The sequence below is a fragment of the Rissa tridactyla genome, chromosome Z (assembly GCF_028500815.1).
Source record: "Rissa tridactyla isolate bRisTri1 chromosome Z, bRisTri1.patW.cur.20221130, whole genome shotgun sequence".
In the NCBI taxonomy this organism is placed as follows: domain Eukaryota; kingdom Metazoa; phylum Chordata; class Aves; order Charadriiformes; family Laridae; genus Rissa; species Rissa tridactyla.
This window is the reverse complement of record NC_071497.1, coordinates 76,488,865-76,507,060: the sequence shown is the minus strand read 5'-3', so window position 1 is coordinate 76,507,060 and position 18,196 is coordinate 76,488,865. Positions and strand designations below refer to the sequence as shown.

General features: G+C 45.3%; 1 protein-coding gene across 2 annotated transcripts in view; it reads right to left on the bottom strand.

Moving 5' to 3' along the window:
• Positions 1–18,155, bottom strand: part of VCP (valosin containing protein) — a 28,057-nt gene extending 9,902 nt beyond the window's left edge. The window contains exons 1-11 of one of the 2 annotated variants that reach the window (XM_054184625.1): positions 17,999–18,155; positions 11,841–11,952; positions 11,294–11,466; positions 8,990–9,132; positions 7,172–7,302; positions 4,912–5,043; positions 4,374–4,476; positions 2,399–2,532; positions 2,014–2,149; positions 852–964; positions 46–210 (exon numbers count right to left, since the gene is read on the bottom strand). In XM_054184625.1, coding sequence (XP_054040600.1) covers positions 46–210; positions 852–964; positions 2,014–2,149; positions 2,399–2,532; positions 4,374–4,476; positions 4,912–5,043; positions 7,172–7,302; positions 8,990–9,132; positions 11,294–11,466; positions 11,841–11,952; positions 17,999–18,015 — 1,359 coding nt within the window. In that variant the 5' untranslated portion in view covers positions 18,016–18,155. The remainder of the gene's footprint in view (positions 1–45; positions 211–851; positions 965–2,013; positions 2,150–2,398; positions 2,533–4,373; positions 4,477–4,911; positions 5,044–7,171; positions 7,303–8,989; positions 9,133–11,293; positions 11,467–11,840; positions 11,953–17,998) is intronic. The other variant, XM_054184624.1, reaches the window with a different exon arrangement.
• Between the last annotated feature and the right edge of the window lie 41 nt (positions 18,156–18,196).

Sequence of the window (18,196 nt, the reverse complement as noted above, 5' to 3'; positions counted from 1 at the left end):
AATTAGACATTGCACCCAAAAGAAAGAGGGGCACTCCTGCATTACCCTGAAGTCATCCATGGTCACAGCCAGCGAGTTCATCACTTCAGCATCGATGGTTTCATCTTCTAGGTCTATGAGATCCATCTTCTTTCTGATAGCCTGAAGAGCAGCTTCTGAGCAAAGAGCAGCCAAGTCAGCACCAACATGGCCATGGGTCTCGTTTGCCACCTGAAAGCAGAGCACTGACTATGACTCACAGGGATACAAGCAAGCGCTCTGCAAGGGCAATGCAATGCTTTGGTCACTCACTGGGAAGCGCAACAAAGCTCTGGAGGACAGGAACAGGAGTGCCTTGGTAGGGATTCAAGATGAGTGCTACCACATATTTAACAGGCAAAGACACCACTGTTCCGCAATAGGAATTCAGACGGTGTGCAGAACAATAACCCTGAGGACTGCAGTTCTTCATTCAGGACAGAGATTACAGGAAACATCCAGGTTACATGTGGTGTCCAGTGTCACCACAACGCTCACACAGCTCTGTGTGAGCTGTTTCAGGCTCGCTTTATATTTAAAGAGAATGCCATAGAAAACAAACCCAGGAGGACAGCAGCAAGGCATTTCCAGACTGGTCTGATACACATTTGTTTCACTTAGCCATGCCACTCTTGACTAGTGAGTGAGGATTTTTGGTCACTGGTAAACTACTCAGAAGGAAACTCAGAGAACACATGTTCCCCCAGTTTCTCGCTGTCCTAAATGATCAACTACATTTATGCGATCAAGCCTTAACAACTCTTCCACTACAAAACAAAGCATTGGGAACGTCTGTCTGCAGAGACAAGCTTTCCTCATAGCATGCCACTCACCTGTTCCAGATCCACATCATCAGCCAGTTTCATATTTTTCGTGTGGATCTGCAGGATCTCCAGGCGCCCAGTGGCATCTGGAATACCAATATCCACCTCTCTGTCAAAACGACCTGGGGAGTACAAAACATCTGTTGAGCTGCTGACCCTGCGAATTAGGGGGGGCTGCAGTTCCTGCCTTCCTCTGACTGAACAACATGATGACAAGCCACACACACATACAATTTCAGAAAATGCCAGAGCTTTGGGTTTCTCTGCAGCACCTATCAGCACAGAAGCAGAGTCAGATGAGAGAAGGAGGAAAGGCCTAAGCCATTTAAAGAAAGTGAGACTACTGTATTAACTAGAGTTCAAGATTATACGACACAGAGGATTGCTGTTCTAGTAACTTTTTCCGAGCCTCAGTTTCAGAAAAATACGCCTCCCTGAACCAACATACCATGAAACGTTTTTATTTGGTTCTACCTTTATGTACTGATCACAAGAGTCTGCAAATACTGAAAGATTTAATTTTTCACAACTTTCATAGCAGTACCCAAGTGGTGAAAAACATGAATTGCCCCAGTATCTGGAGAGGCAGGAAACCCAAGTATTACCACAATATTAACTGAGGTACGTACACTTATCATTTATCTCTAGCCATAGCTGTGCATTAAAATGCCTCACTACACATTTAAGAGGCTGTTTTCCCCTACGTATTTGACTGGTTTGCTATTACAGACCTTACCAACTGGTCATACACCAGACATTCAGTCACACTGCAAAGTTTTGAAAACCTGAATCTCAGAAATTACCAGACTTCACCAATAAAAGTAAGAGAAATCAGACAATTCAAAGCCTTCTGCAACCCTTCATGCCAAAAGGCATGAACATCCCTTTAAACATTTATTCTTTCAGTGTGTCCTGAAATAGCTTCAACTAATGGAGGCTAGCACACTTTTCCACTTCAAAGTATTTTTTTACTTCTACAAGTTCTAACCTAACACGGCACAAAAAATGATACCAAAGGTTGGAAGCATAGAAATGAATTTCAAACAAGCAGATGGATTCAAGCCAATAGTTTATGTAACACACAGAGGATGTTTAGTATTAATTTCTGCTCAATCCTTCCAATCCTGTAACAATGTATGCGATACACAAGAGAGGCTGCAATCGTGGTTACCGAATCGCCTGAGTGCTGGGTCAATGCTGTTAGGTCTATTAGTAGCTGCCATAACGATCACGTGTGCTCTCTGTTTCAGTCCATCCATAAGAGTCAGCAGCTGAGACACTATACGACGTTCCACCTCTCCATGTGTCTATAGAGAGAGAAAGCAGTGGTTAGACCAAAAGCCCTACAGCACAGCACAGGAGCTACTACTGCACCACAGCAGACAGATAAGACAGCTGTGAGCTGTTAAGAAACATTGTGAACTATATCTGATTCTTCTCATGTCCAACTGAAATCAGGCATTAAATACTGCTCTACCCAGTAGTCAAAGGCAGAGATCCACACCAGCTGCTACCAAAAAGGATGTACTACTTTATCTTCTACAGGCTTTCTTTACCTTCTCTCTCTTAGGAGCAATGGCATCCAGTTCATCAATGAAGATGATGGCAGGAGCATTCTTCTCTGCTTCTTCAAAGGCTTTTCTCAGATTGCTTTCAGACTCACCAGCCAGTTTGCTCATGATCTCAGGACCTGAAAAACAGCAGCACTGTGGCACCCAGAGGAGAGGCAGCTAGCCTCAAGGCATGCAGATGAATTTTTTTAGTATAATATTCACATGGGAGAATCTATACTTCAAGCCAAAGCAAATACTATCAACTGAGTTTACTAAATTTGCATCTGAACAGGCAAGAATAGCATGAGGAATTACTTTCTATCATTATTCTGGTGTGTTTTTAGTTCACTCTAACAGAATGCAGCACTAGTCAATGAGCTACCTTTAGCTGCCTCTTTCCTTACCCTATTTCACACTTGGTGAGCTTCTCTGTAATGTGCCACCACACACTGTTAATGCCAGTCCTAGCTTGCAAGAGAAGCAATCAAATTATATGGTGATGAATTATCAGGGTAGGGAAGGAAAAAGCTGTAAGATACTGAAGCTGTCTTTAGCTTACACTACACAGGTATACATTTACCTCTGTAAGATCCTATAAATGATTTTTAAAAAAACCAACAAACCAAAACCAAAAAACCAAAGCAAAAACCCAAATCCCATTTCCTCTCAAAGAATAAACAAAAAAAAACCCCAAAATAAGTAAGCACATCAATCCCAGAAGGAAGGACAGCATTCCCCTGAGATCTCCTGCAACTGCTGAACATTAGCGCAGGCTTACAGATGTACTCTGTTTTAACAGATTTTTCCATGATGCTGATGGGAGTGGTTATGAAGAGTATGCTTCTAAAAGATCCTAGAAAAAGAAACCTGACCCTCAGGAGTACAAAGCTGATAGCGGACTGAAGCGCACCAGCTGCAGAGCCACTGGCGTGGGCAGGTACTGAGAGTGTTTTATTACAGGTATCTCACCAGTTCGTACCAGTTCTGTCTACAACAATGCCAGCAGCTCCGTTCTTAGGACCAGCAGACAGAGAACACATCACTAACTCTGACGTTGTTATTTTTATTATGCAATACAAGTGTCTAAAGAAACGTCTGGCTCATTAGCATTCAGTGACAGCTTCCACACACTTAAGATGTACATGACAAGGGCGACATATGGTTAAAACCAGCCCATTTACATCGGGTATCTTGAGATACAAAGCAAGTTCCTTCCCTACTGCTGGTCACCGCTATCCTGTGCTGTACAATCCTTTGCTATTACTGCCTTCATGGGTCTATGCTTTCTGAAATCAGAAAGCAAAGCAGCACTCCTTCAGTACAAACGTTCAGTTATTCCAGCAATGACTGTGAAATGGGACAGAGAAGCAACAAGGAAAAATCAGAATTTGGTCCTTACTGGACATAAACCAGTAACCATCTCAGCCGCTACCAGTGAGAGTTATCAGCAGGAGGTTCTGCCACTTGTATCTATGTCCCAAGGTACTCAATTATAGTTTTCAGGAAAGTTCCTCCCAATTAATGTTATGTGAAACAAAACAGGTCTTGTGCTTCACTTGAGGGGAAAGAGAAATCCACAGCAGACCAGCTGCTTTTCTGAATGGAACGTGGTGGCAGCAACAGAAACAAATGTCCTGCACCCATATACTTAGAATAATCTCAGCATTTCACTCCCAGCTCTGCCCTCACCAACATAAATGAACACCCAGACAGAGTCCAAGTCCCTGCGTCACAGAGCTGTCTTCCAACCACCCTGCTACTACACAATCAAGCTTAAGGGAAGTGCCACTACAGAAGCTTACACACAAATAGCCTCCAAATGTCCCCAGAGGCACACTTGAAAGAGGCAAGGAAGGATGTCAGGGAGACAACTTAGCTCTACAAGCCCTATTAACACCATTCATTACCATAAAATGGATGCATGGATGGATGAACGACCACGCAGCAGATCTGCAGCCAAAGCAGCCACAAAACTTACCATTGATCAGGAAGAAGAAAGCCCCCGTTTCATTGGCCACTGCTCGGGCAATCAGTGTTTTACCAGTGCCAGGAGGACCATATAGCAGGATCCCACGTGGAGGCTGAGGACAAAGGCAAGGGACTTAGGTGGTGAGCTAGTATCTCTATGCCTAAGCAGCTTCACAGTGAAATTGTAAGCATTTGATAAAGACAGTCCGAAATTGTGATGCAAACTCATGCAACAGCTGCCATCCCAGCATTGCTATCAACACCCTTACTGTTCTGCATGACACACAAACAAAAACCGTGACAGTAACTGACAGCGCTGATTCAAAGCATCACTCTGCTTTACAAGTTGCGATACATTAGTCTGTCCAGAACATGTAAGGAAACACTTTCCTAACAGCAGCATTAAAGAAATTTACTTTTCTACACCCACAACCACAAAAAGCCCACAAATTACTTATTGCCCCTGCCAATGCCTCATAAACCTCTGAGACTAAGAGACATGTGCAAGGGCTAGCCCACTCATCTGCCTGGAGCACACGGGGACTTACCTTCACCCCTATGGCCTTGAAGAGCGCAGGGTGTCGGAGTGGAAGTTCCACCATCTCTTTGATTTGAGCCAGCTGCTTCCGGCAGCCACCAATGTCATCATAGCCAACTTCATTCAGTGACTCCTCTTCATCCTATCCGGAAGGAAATGTATTAAACATGTGAGTGAAAACAATAGTTTAACAACCCCTCCCAGTATACAGAAGCCAGGAATCCGGTTTTTGCTCATAGCCATTTCTTTGCTGTCTTGAGATTCTCACTTTCAAGTCTTCCTCGTGTCTTCTACGATTGTTTCTTAGCTCTGTCTTCCCAGACATATGAAGGGAACTGCATGTACGTACCTAGACCTCACTGAAGCCCATCCTTTTCAATGACAGCCTCTGCTGCCAGGTTCCCTACAGACTTTAATGCTAAACAAGCTCTGTGACCCTCTGATGGCTAACGAAGACTGCAATAGACAACGAAGCTCAGTATAAAATACATTTATTCCTTAAACTGTAAGTGATTTGACCCTTTGGATGATGATCCAAGATGATTACCAAGATGATTAGGTGACTGGAACACCTCTTTTATGAAGAAAGACTGAGGGATTTGGGTCTCTTCAGTCTGGAAAAAAAGGCAGCTGAGGGGGGACCTCATCAATACTTATAAATACTTAAAGGATGGGTGTCAGGAGGATGGGGCCAGGCTCTTTTCAGTGGTGCCTGGAGACAGGACAAGAGGTAATGGACACAAACTTGAACATAGGAAGTTCCATCTAAACATGAGGAGGAACTTCTTTCCTTGAGGGTGGCAGAGCCCTGGCACAGGCTGCCCAGAGAGGTGGTGGAGTCTCCATCTCTGGAGACATTCAAAACCCGCCTGGACGCGTTCCTGTGCAACCTGCTCTAAGGTGACCCTGCTCTGGCAGGGGGTTGGACTAGATGATCTCCAGAGGTCCCTTCCAACCCTATGATTCTATGATACCTCTAACTACCTGACATACTCTGGTTATCATACAGTTCTCAGACACAGTGTTGTCAGACGTTGATTCAAATTAAGAGAGAATGTTAAGATCCAGACATGCAGGTAAGATTAACTGTAATCAGCTCTTCCAGTAAAGCTCTACAGCATCCATTCATCTGGCTGTCCAAATCTCTACTGGCCTTAGTTATCTGTAACATTAGGCCACACTAAAATAATAAAATAACACAGCCTGGAATCTCAGAGGAGATCAGTCCAAGCCCCACAAACAGGAACTACCACCTCAGCAGGTTGGGGAAAACCTTTTTCCTAGCACCTACTTGGTATTTCCCTTGATACAGCTTATGTCACTGCCTCTAGTCCTGTACCTGGGTACAGCTCTCAAAAAAGCCTCGTCATCTACCCCTTCCCATCAAGCAGCTGCCAGTAAGCCTTCCCTTCTACAGGCTCCATCATCCCACTCACCCAGCCCCTCCTCAGTCATTCTGACCTCCAGCTCCTCATCATTTTGGTAGCCTTGGCTGAACTTGCTCCTGTTTGTCTCTGCTGTGTCACAAAGACCCCAAACTGGACTCATCCAGTGCCCAGATGGGGCATGGCATATGTCTCACAAGTGTCACATACGAGACGAATTTTTCAGAAGGCAGCTAACTACAAACCAGCACTCACACGGATTTGCAGGCACTTACTTTATGGAATACACAACCACCTTAGCTCATTTCTCTGAGATTTCCTACTCTGTAATAGAAAGGTGGCCAAGACCTGACAGAGAAGCCACCCCAACTGCTTCAAGTTGGGAGGCTCAAGGCTAGATACCTTAAAAGACTGAGGATTTTTTTTTTTTTTTAAATGAATGATTTTGAGATTTCAAATTTCTCACTGAAAAAGCATTAATTGCTTTCTTTTCAGGTGGCAAGAAATTTAGCAATTTTTTAAACCCTCCCTGCTATGGGTCAAGGGAACTTTGGAATTAAAAGATTTATCTAAATCCAGCATGAGTTATCTGGAAGCAGATGCAAAACCAGCTGCTGCCAAAATATGGCAACTCATCAGCAAACCTATGCACTGGTGCTATGAGGTGCTACACTCAGCATATGAGGAAGGACAGTGGAAGTGCATTTCTCTGACTACCTTCCGCAGCAGCTCATCTCACAAAACTGGAGTTTCTAACTATTACATTCAATACACAAAATGCCAAAACATGAACTGCAAACACTGCTGCTCTCAAGGACTATCACAGAAACAGATTTCGGACATAAGGGATTCAGTTGGAAAACCACATGGCAGGATTCTGCTCACCTCTCGTTTGATGGGCTCTCCTTCACAATGGATCACTGTGTCTGGAGCCACTATGCAGTATGGACTTGGATCTGTCTCCACCACTTTGAACTCCACTGCACGCATCCCTCCACGCACCAAGAAGATGTCACCTGTAAAACCCCACACTTTAGTTGCCTGCTGCAATTGACATCTGCAAAATGTCAACCCTTGTACCACCAGCAGCCCCAGAGGACAAGGAAGTGGGTTACACAGGCATATGCCGCTGGCATTTTTAACACTGCTCTGCATTTGAAACTCCAGAGCTGAATGTACTACCCAAGCACCGTTTAGATACGCAGCAGCTGAAGTTCTCAAATTTCATCCAGTAACAAACAGCAAACAAAACCAGGAAACAACAGAAAATAATACTCTGCCTAAATACAAAACACAAAGGCACGGAATCACATTTCTTTTCCATTAAGTTTCAATTTAACACTTCTAAAACAGGCAAAAAGACCTAACATAAAATTTCATTTTAAAGTTATTATAACTAGTTGTTGCTACTTATAACTGGTTGTCTCCAGAAGCAGAATACTATTTAATACTGCACTAGGACTCCTGGCTAAAACGGGCTACCAAAACTGAATAACTTCAACCTGTGTTTTTATTGTATTAGGTTGTCATGGTTTTGGTCAAATTGGCCAATGGCCGGCAACAGATGCTCCCCCACAACCTCTCGTACATGGAGAGGAAGAGGACAGACAAAGATATTTACAAGTTTAGAAGAAATTAAACTACTTTAATGAAATATTAATAATAAAATAAAAAGGAAAATAATGAAATATATACAGTTTATACAAAACCGTATTAAGCTCCCAGGATGACGTCACTGGCAGGCACTGGGGAAGTCCCAGACCGGACTCAGTGATGGGTGGGAACTGGATTCCAGAGCTGGAGTCAGGAACCCACAGATCGGGATCAAAGGCAGATGAACAGACAGGGTCCTCATCAGACATTTTATACTGAGCAAGGGGCAGATGGGATGGAATCCCCCTGTTGGTCAGTTTTGGGTCACCTGTCCTGTCTGCTCCTCCCCGTGGGTGGGACCCCTCTACGATTTTTCCATTTATGACCCTCCAATGAGGCAAATAATGAAATTAGCTAACCTTGGTTGTTATAGCAATAAGTATAAGCAAGAGCCTCTCTGCATACCATTCCTTGGCGCAAACTGTAATCATTGGTCTCATCACTCTGAGAATGAACCGTTTTCGGCACAACATGCTGTTAATTTCAGAGAGTTAGAAGAGGCTTAGCTAAGAAGTAAAATTACTGAACAGAAAGTTCGTTCCGTTTTACCTCAAACCAGGACATAGGTCCTATCTGTTCCAGCAGAAGTGCTACTGGCACAACTCTAAAAGCGCATTTGGTTTTCTAAGCACTCTCCCAGTTATTAATCAAATTATTTTGAAGAAGCGAATTTAGTCAGGGTGCCAGCTGGTATATCCAACCAATTGATTAATATGTGGGCAACTCCCCAATCCCATTAAGTGGCAGCAACTTAGTTTAATGAGATTTTCTCCTGCGTCCTACCTGAGCCTTTTCTGATGCTTTCCCATCTTATCTAGCAAAAATACGCAGGAGGACTACCAAGCTGCTCTGCAAGCCAGCAGCAACAGAAATCACCCTTTCTTCTGAAGATCAGGAAAAAAATAAATCAGCACCAGCAAAATCTCACTCTACAGATGTCAGTCTAATGCTTCATAGAGATCTGTGTAAGCTCCTATGAATTCTCTTTATTCAGTCTCAGGACTAGCTCACACTGGCTTTCATCAGGACTTCAATAACAGGTGCTATTACCTTTCCTGATGGGTCTGTATGCTTCCAGGAAGTATGGCTTGAGATAGACCTCAAACAGATTCCCTGTGATCCCTTCTACTGTGTCATCAATTGGCAGCACATGGATACGTTTGCCGTATTTCACATCTGGGCAAGGCTGGATGCTGCAACAGAAGAAAACTCCAGTTAGCCATAACATGCTGGACTTATGGAAAAGGCAGTGATGCCCCTTCCCAGGCCAGTACAAATGCCAGAGAGGACCCTCCAAAGCCCTGGTGAGACTTCCCGCTTGCATAAGAACATTTCAATAATGACAAGGCAAAAATCACGCCCATCAAGAGACAGTCTTTGCAACACACACTTTCCTTCACTTTTCTCAGCCCTGTTCGAGACTGCTGGGGAGTTTCATACTTTCTTCCTACCTCCTGCTCTTCTGTAGCCCCTCTCACCACTCCTAAAGCACACTCGTGAGTTACTAAAGACCTGCAAGTGTCACAAGCTAACTTTTGTTTCAAGAAGGAGCTACTGCTGAACCAACTACAAAGGAAAGGGAGCTGGGGAAAGCTCTTGTTCCTTCCTCACTCTCTCATAACCTACTACAGAGACCAGAGCCCCTGTTGCTGATAATCCTGATTCTGAACAGAGGCACTCACAGTACTAACCAGGGGTAACCAGCTTACGGCCATGTGTCTGTCAGTCCCACTTTGTGGAGGCTGACATTTATGTCTGAGGGCTCTTTCCCCCTTTTTAAATAAACACTTCAGCTATTATTTTGCAGTGTAGGCCAACGGCCTACTGTAGCAATAGCTCGGAGTATCAAGCTGTGGCAGAAAGCTCAACTTGGCTTTGCCAGGTAAGAAAAGCCAACATGGAACTGCAGCTGAGTATGCAACTTTTCATACGTGACTGCTCGAGACTCTTAATAGATTCTTCCACCACATGCTTTACAGAGACGACGCAGCAGAACGGTAAAGAGACAGACTACCCCAGAAGGAAAACAGTTGACAAACCACAAGCAGGAAGTGATAAGCACATGAATCTGCATTTTGGCAGAAAACAGGCCAGAGAAAGTAACATAATAAGCAGTTAAAATCAGCAAAAAAAACTTTGAGGACAAGAGGTGAGAAAATTCTCTGACCCATGCAGCAAAGCTATGACAATTGGTAACACATCTGGATGGCTGAGAACCACAACGGACACAGTCCCAGCAGAGAAGGGGAGAGCACAGGCTGAACTGTCACACTAGAAATTACTAGACAGTAACCCCACATCGCGTTAAAGTCAGGATTCACCTTTATTTTAAATATACAGACCGGCTCAAAGCACTGTTCTGTTCCAATTAGTGGTGTTTAAACACCACTTGTATTTTCTAGTGGTAGAGAGATGGGTGAACAGGCTCATTGCTCTCCTCTACAATGTTTGTACAAAGCACATTTTTCATTTAAAGCTTTCTCCTGATATCACCTCAGGAAGCCTAGTGTCAGAAACCAGCCTCCAATTTTCCCCTAACATGCAGGATATTCCAGATTAGGAAGATGCTCTGGAGGAGGAGCTGTCAGCCCTCCCGTATTTAAGCCTGAATATTTGCATTTTTATGTTTAAGAAATGCTCGTATGTATTTCCCCTCACTCCCACTACAGAATGGAATCTGTTTCCCATAAGCCAAGATGTATACTTCAATGATTTCCCAATACTTTCTGCAAGCATTGCACAACAAAATCCCTGCTACGCTTTTAAAGCATTCCTAATTTTAAGGTTATTTTTATAAAAAAATCAGAATATAAACCTTCTTCAGGGATTTTTAATCTTGCTATCTGACTGCTTCACCGTTTTGTCACTCATTTCTAGCAAGTTTTAACTTCTGTTTGCCACAGGGCAGTTCAGATACTACAAGATCAATTACAAAGTTGCTTGATGCTTTCCACAGTTAACACTGTGGACATTAAAAATGTAGACAAGAAAAATTTGCAAGTTCCCCGACAATGCAAATTTGGGAAGATGACTGTGACAACAGTAAGATAACTGAACCACTCAATGTAATGACAGGACGTAGGCTCATAAAAGTCTTGAAGAGACTTCAAGGATCTTTAGCATCATTTTTTAGTATTAACCTGAATATGCACACAGACGGAAACACATGCAAAAGTAAACAGCAATCCCTGATGCAAGACACACACTTCAATACATTTCTGCGACCTGCTCCTGAAGACATAAAAATACCTCCTGCAGATCCTGCCTCTGTTACTGACTCACACAATTCAGAGCCAGCGCACAAATTATTTAGGCAAGCCAGAGATATGCAACAGTCAACAAACAAGTTCTCACCTGATGACATCACCCAGGCGCACTCTCAGGTTGTTGCGAACAACCCTATTCATGCGAATCTTCTCATCTGAGCATGTATCATCTGAGAGAACAATGCAGACCGCTTCTCTCCTCTTCTTCCCTTTTAGCAGGACGGTGTCTCCTCTGAACAGTTGCAATTCGTCCATTTTTGCCTGTAAACAGCAACAGCATTAGAACAAACTCTTGACAAAACAAGAATTCAAGCATTTGAAGGAGAGCTACTTGACTTTGAAGAATTACATCTTGGAAGTGATGTACTAAATCCACAACGACAGAGGTTCCCACTACAATGGTCAAGAGCTAATTTTGAACCCAGACTAAGGGCGCAAGCTCAAGTGAATCCTACAAACTGAGAATCAAAATACATTTTATCATGGAAGAGTATTAGGAAACAAGAAAACAAGAAACAGCTGCAGCTTGTGACACAAATACTTAGACTCGTGTTGCAAAGTTACATTTCAAGTTAATACACAGCAACAGCTTGCAAATTACCAGATTAAATGCTTTACTATTATAGATGACGCACCTGGGACAGTGACACAACGCTGTTGTCTTCATTGATGGCTTCATCAACAATTAACCGATTGGGCCTGTTCTTCTGCTTCAGAATAGCAGTCGATAAGTCATCCGCTTTAGAACTGGTGAAGAGAACAGAAGTTAGGAGGCTGAGTGATACTGCTCCCCCCTTTCCAGCCACCCCCGTTTTCATCTCCATTTTATACAGTTTTCTTTGTTGTCTTGTCTTTTAGAAACTATACTTGTTTGTAAGACAAAGAGAACATTTTTGCCAGGCATCAGCTGCAGGAGTTCAAAGCACAATGTTTTCTGCCAGTAAATATAACTACTTTACTAGCCTCAAATGGAAATAGCTGTGAAGCTATCTATGAAAAGAAGTGGCCTGTGAGAGGTTGCTGACTGCAAGATGTTTTTCCTAAAAGAATTAGTCAGACTCATGGAAATCACATGTAACCACTGCCACAGAAACAAAGTTCAAGTCTATTTGGTGTCAAATCCCAGATAAATAGGGGAATTAAAGGACAATGCTGCAGCTCCCCTGACAGGAAGAGTTGTAAGAGTTTAGCCTGTCAAGGCCTATTAGTTAAACCTAGCAAGCCAGTAGAAATATTCAAGTACTCATGAAAAACAGTGTTTTCTTTTTAGGATATAAGCACCTTTCCATAATACCTTCATATCAAAGTCCCTGCAGCTCTACCTCACTACACCACAACAAATATGACAGATAATTTGTTTGACTTGACAAAATGGAGCAAATCAAACACCAAAGAAATGGAAGAGAGGAAGATTAAATAATTTCCTTTAAAATCTAATGCAGCAAATAATTCACTGTATGAAGTAAATATGAATGTGAACCAACTGATTCCCGAGGAGCTCTTGGAAGCTGCCACAACAGTGGCAGACTGTTCTAACTTCCCTTGGGTGCCTGACTACTTTCTCCAAGTATTCCAGATGTGCCAGTGACCAACAACATAACAGAAAACCTTGCACAATTTGGTTTGATTCTGACAAAGAAAAGAAAATAAAGTCTTCCTTTCTCCTAAGCAAGCAGCAAGCACCGGCAAAGAGTAGGGAGCTTTGTGCACAATGGTGTTGGCCATACACTTTGGCTCCATTTCGCTCTTTTAGGGACAAAATAACCAGAAGAAATCACTTGAGTGGAAGTGGCAGAGCAACCAGCTACACAGCACGAACACAGACTGTGGCAGCAGAGTGTCACTTGGCACGCTCATTGCGTTTTTAGAAGTCCATCAGAGAGGGGGGACTTGCCTGCAGTGTGACGTTACCCCAGGTCCTCCCACCCCTCAAGACAGAGGTTTTTCCAAGATAGACTACGTGTATTGGGTCCTTTATCTGACACTTAAAAGAGGGAACAATACCAAGCAAGCCTACGAGGGCAGCCAGCTTGTTTCCAAGAGGTTTCCAAGCTTTGCATAAGCCCTGGTAGCATAGGAAACATGTCGGAAATGAGACGTAACATTATTTTAAGTGAACAAAAGGAGGAGCTGTAAAACACGTCTTTCCTGGACTGCCAGCACTGAGAAAGTCATGTTTTCCCTCTCTTCATTAAAGAGTGCAAGAGGTAAGAAATTAACATCCATCCTTTTCAATGTCAGATGTAACAGATCCATTCTCTGAAGCCAAAAAGACACAAGAAAGGCTGCTAGATACATCCAAGAAAGAGCTCATGAACTCCATCTTCAACCTAAAATGCGGCCTCTGTAGAGTCCTAAAAGGTCTGGGGTTTCCAGGAAAACTAGATGAGCAATAACAAAACTGAACCAATACACTGTCAGAACAGACAGGATCTTGTGGTTAAAACAGTGGTTAAAACCAACAATCTACTTATAAGCACCTGGCCTCAGCATTAGCTCCTGGACACTGGAGATTAATTTAGCAGGTAGATTTTAAAACTTGAACTAAGGGACACCAGAAAGAAACAATACTCCTATTTAGCCTGTTCAAAGTGTGAATGTAACTCATACCCCTCTGCACATAAGATGTGGATCCAAAGGCCTTTTGATAAGAAACCACTGCCAGACTTTGGCTACATAAACTGTCACTGAAACTGCGTGGCTGTCCCTCGGGATGCAGAGACTGCCCTGCAGCCTAAAACACAGTCTGGGACACAAGATAAAAATAAAAAAATTGGGCAGCAAGTGGAAGCTTTTGGACCAAAACTGTCAATAAACCAAAAGCTGTATAAATCTGGAAATAACGTTCAGATACGTCCTGGCACACAGCAGTGCTGAAGAGCACACGAAGAGGTCCACTTGGTTTTGCTGAATGTGAGAAAAAAGTTTTAGTACTGAAGAACTCAATCTACAGTTTCCTAAGTAAGAAGGGAGGGCTGGATCAATGTTGTCACTACATTACTGCACTTAAAGCAATCAAAAAGCTTGGAGGCATTAAAAATGGAATAACCATCTCCAAGAAACAGCACGCAGGCATCTAAATGCACAGGGTCAGCTTCAGTTATCTGACCTGACAGTTCTGCAGATAAAGAAACAAAGGTGTTATGAAATTACGTGTCAGCTACACAGGAAAGTGATATTATTTCCCCTACAGACAAGGGTAAGGACTTCGAGAGACAAGCGCTACCCATCTTCCAGTAGCAATTATTATCATCGCCATTTGCCCTCATTGCGTCTCTCCTGGGGGTTCCTCATGCTGTAACCGAGATGACGGAGCAAAATATGTCTGTGCACCTCAACCACGCTCAGACTATCTCCAGCATCTGTGCATCAGGGAAGGAGAGCCCAAACTGAAACTACCAAGCAGGAAAGCCTAACGCATGGGTTGGGGCGCTCTCCCACCAACTTCCCTATGTGTGCTGGTAAACTTTGGCAACAGCAGGACAGACAGCTAACCTAGGTAATTTTTAAAGCTCCTCAATGAGTTTCTTTTCAGAGACCGCCTGGTGCAAATCCTCTAGATCATATCCCCTACTCACCCCTTTTGTCAGTTCCCTCACACACTTCCCCCCTCGCTCCTTTCTTTCATTGACTCAACAAAGAGATAAACTGAACACAAAATCATAGAATCATAGGGTTGGAAGGGACCTCTGGAGATCATCTAGTCCAACCCCCTGCCAGAGCAGGGTCACCCAGAGCAGGTTGCACAGGAACGCGTCCAGGCGGGTTTGGAATGTCTCCGGAGATGGAGACTCCACCACCTCTCTGGGCAGCCTGTGCCAGGGCTCTGCCACCCTCAAAGGAAAGAAGTTCCTCCTCGCGTTTAGGTGGAACTTCCTATGCTTAAGTTTGTGTCCATTACCTCTTGTCCTGTCCCCAGCCACCACTGAAAAGAGCCTGGCCCCATCCTCCTGACACCCACCCTTTAAGTATTTATAAGTGTTGATAAGATACCCTCTCAGTCGTCTTTTTTCCAGACTGAAGAGACCCAAGTCCCTCAGCCTTTCTTCATAAGAGAGGTGTTCCAGTCCCCTAATCATCTGAGTAGCCCTTTGCTGCACCCCCTCCAGCAGTTCCCTGTCCTTCTTGAACCAGGGAGCCCAGAACTGGACACAGTACTCCAGCTGTGGCCTCACCAGGGCAGAGGAGAGGGGGAGGATGACCTCCCTCGACCTGCTGGCCACACTCTTCTTGATGCACCCCAGGATGCCATGGGCCTTCTTGGCCACAAGGGCACATTGCTGGCTCATGGCCATCCTGTTGTCCACCAGGACTCCCAGGTCTCTTTCCACAGAGCTGCTCTCCAGCAGGTCAGCCCCCAACCTCTACTGGTGCATGGGGTTATTCCTCCCCAGCTGCAGTACCCTACACTTGCCCTTATTGAATTTCATAAGGTTCCTCTTTGCCCAACTCTCCAGCCTGTCCAGGTCTCTCTGTATGGCGGCACAGCCTTCCGGTGTGTCAGCCACCCCCCCCCAGCTTTGTGTCATCAGCAAACTTGCTGAGGGTGCACTCTATCCCCTCGTCCAGGTCATTGATGAATATATTAAAGAGGACTGGACCCAGTACTGACCCCTGGGGAACACCACTCATCACTGACCTCCAACTAGACTCTGTGCCCCTAATCACTACCCTCTGAGCTCTTTCAACCAGTTATCTATCCACCTTACTGTCCATTCATCAAGCCCACTCTTCCTAAGCATCTCTATGGGGATGCTGTGGGAGACCATGTCGAACGCCTTGCTTATGTAGCTTTAGAGCCGTTTTGGAATTAAAAGCAAATTCAAAGCCTGCACCAAGCCTGCCCCTAGACAGAGGCCAGAAGTGAGGACATAATCCCCAGCACAGCTAATGGCCAAGCTTGCATATAAAGCGCAAGACATCAATAAAATTGCAGCAAATATCTACTAGTCCTAATTACCAACAATAAATAGGTTCCTGTTTCCCATTCTCAGCCCCCTTTTCTCTCTCAGTAAAGCAGTCCAAGAGCCCCATTTGACAGAGGGAAGGAGGGGGGGGGAGACTTTTTACCACTTACATCACTCCATCCTTTTTCTCTGTGTCAGAGCTCCCCTCATTCAGCATGTGATAACGCCCAGAGGCTATGCATTATGGTGGATGGTGCGAAGAGCAAGGGCAGAAAGTAATTACCAGTTAGTGATTCTTCTGAAAACAAGTACCAACCTCTAAAGCTACAATGAAACTAGGGAAAGAAGTTCTTCCTACAAGCCTATGCTAAAATAACAGTGAAAAGGCAATGACTCAAACTGATTCCAGCTGCAATAATGAAAGTGAAAACAGTCATGCCTCCTCTGTGCTAGTGTGCCTTTTTAACAATATCCTCAGGAACTCACTTCTGCGATAGAACCTGTCAGTAGTTTCTTACCACCCTGAACATTCACGTTATAGACTGAACTAGTAGGTATTAAAAAAAATATCCACGAAACATTTTATTCATGGAAGCAAACAAGTAAAGTATTCAATGATTGCAGCCACTTACTGGAACAGCACATGACAATGAAGCGGTGAGTTCATACCCATGCTTGAGATGCCAAGTTCTCAAACTGTTTCAGACAGGTAGGCACATGAAAACGAGAATCCCTTCAAAAATAGCACTCTATTAGCTCTTGCAACGCTACTCCCTACGCTAAAGCTCAATTCAGCAAGATGGCTGCCAACGGCACTGACCCAAAAATGGCAACTAAAAAGTAACTCTTTTCCAGTCGCAGGGTAACTTTTGTTGATTCTTGTGTGGTGAAAGCAACTCTGCTGAAGTTGAAATTTTTTTTAAAGACACTGTTCACCCTGCCCATCTGCAAAATATGCCTCCGAGACCATCGCTTCCATCCCAAACTCCACCATGGACACTGAACTCTTGGCACACCTTGCTGGAACTGACTCAGTAGGACTGAGCAAGTCTGAATTTCAGAAGTTGCAAAAGAAATGGTGAACATAAACAACGGACACTTTAAAGAGACCGAAAGTGCCTCTGGCAAGGCCAAGAAAGTTACTTCAAGCTGTTCCTGGATTTGGGAAATTTATCTTTAAGTTCTATTTTTACTCTTCTCAAGGGGCAATGAAGTGGCTTGTGCATACGGGCTAGAAGCCAAGAGAGACCACTATTACTCAACTCATTTTTGAGGAGGATGAAAGATGATCCTCAGCCTGGAACTGAAAACGGAGTGAGGCAAGACACCGGAGACAAAAATATAGCTGATTGCCTCAGCTGCCACGGAGGCCAGCCCGGCACAACATGTCTGCCTCTGCTAATGCCAAGTCACTTGCTAGCCCCGGCCCGAGGGCCACTGCGGGGAGGGGGCCGGGACATCCCTCTCCACTCCTCGCTGCCCCGCCAGCCGCTCCGGGGCCTGGAAGACAAAGCCCTCCCTGGCTGAGGCCTAGCCCAGGCGGGAGGGCCCGGGCCGCGCCGGGGCACGGCAGGCAGGCGGCCCCAGGCCGCGGGCGGGGGCACGGCCGGGGCCCAGCGGGAGGCCCGGCCCAGCCAGGCCTCGCCTTCCCCCCCCGCATGACTCGACACTTCCCGGGGAGGCCCGTCCCAGGGGCGGCGGGGAACGGCCGATCCCCCTTCCCGGCACCGCTTTCACCTCCTCAGGCCCTGCGTGACCCGGTGAGACGGGTCGGGCCCGCCGCCGGGCCGCGCTGAGGCGAGGTGAGGCGGGCTAGGCCGGGCCGGGCCCAGCGCCGCCGCAGCAGGGCCTAGGCCGCGGCCTGCCGGCGGGCGGCCTGCACTTACTCGGATCCCGAGGCCATGGCGCTGGGGGGGAAGGGGCGAGGGGAGGCGGGCGGCGGCGGCTCCTCAGAGCGGGCGGCGGCGGCGGGCGGCGGGTCTCGGGCGGGCGGCGGCGGGTCGGGGCGCTTCGCGCTGACTGAACCTCACAGCCGACTCATCCCAGGGGGAAGCTCCGCCCCGCGCCGCCTCGCCTGCCTAGCA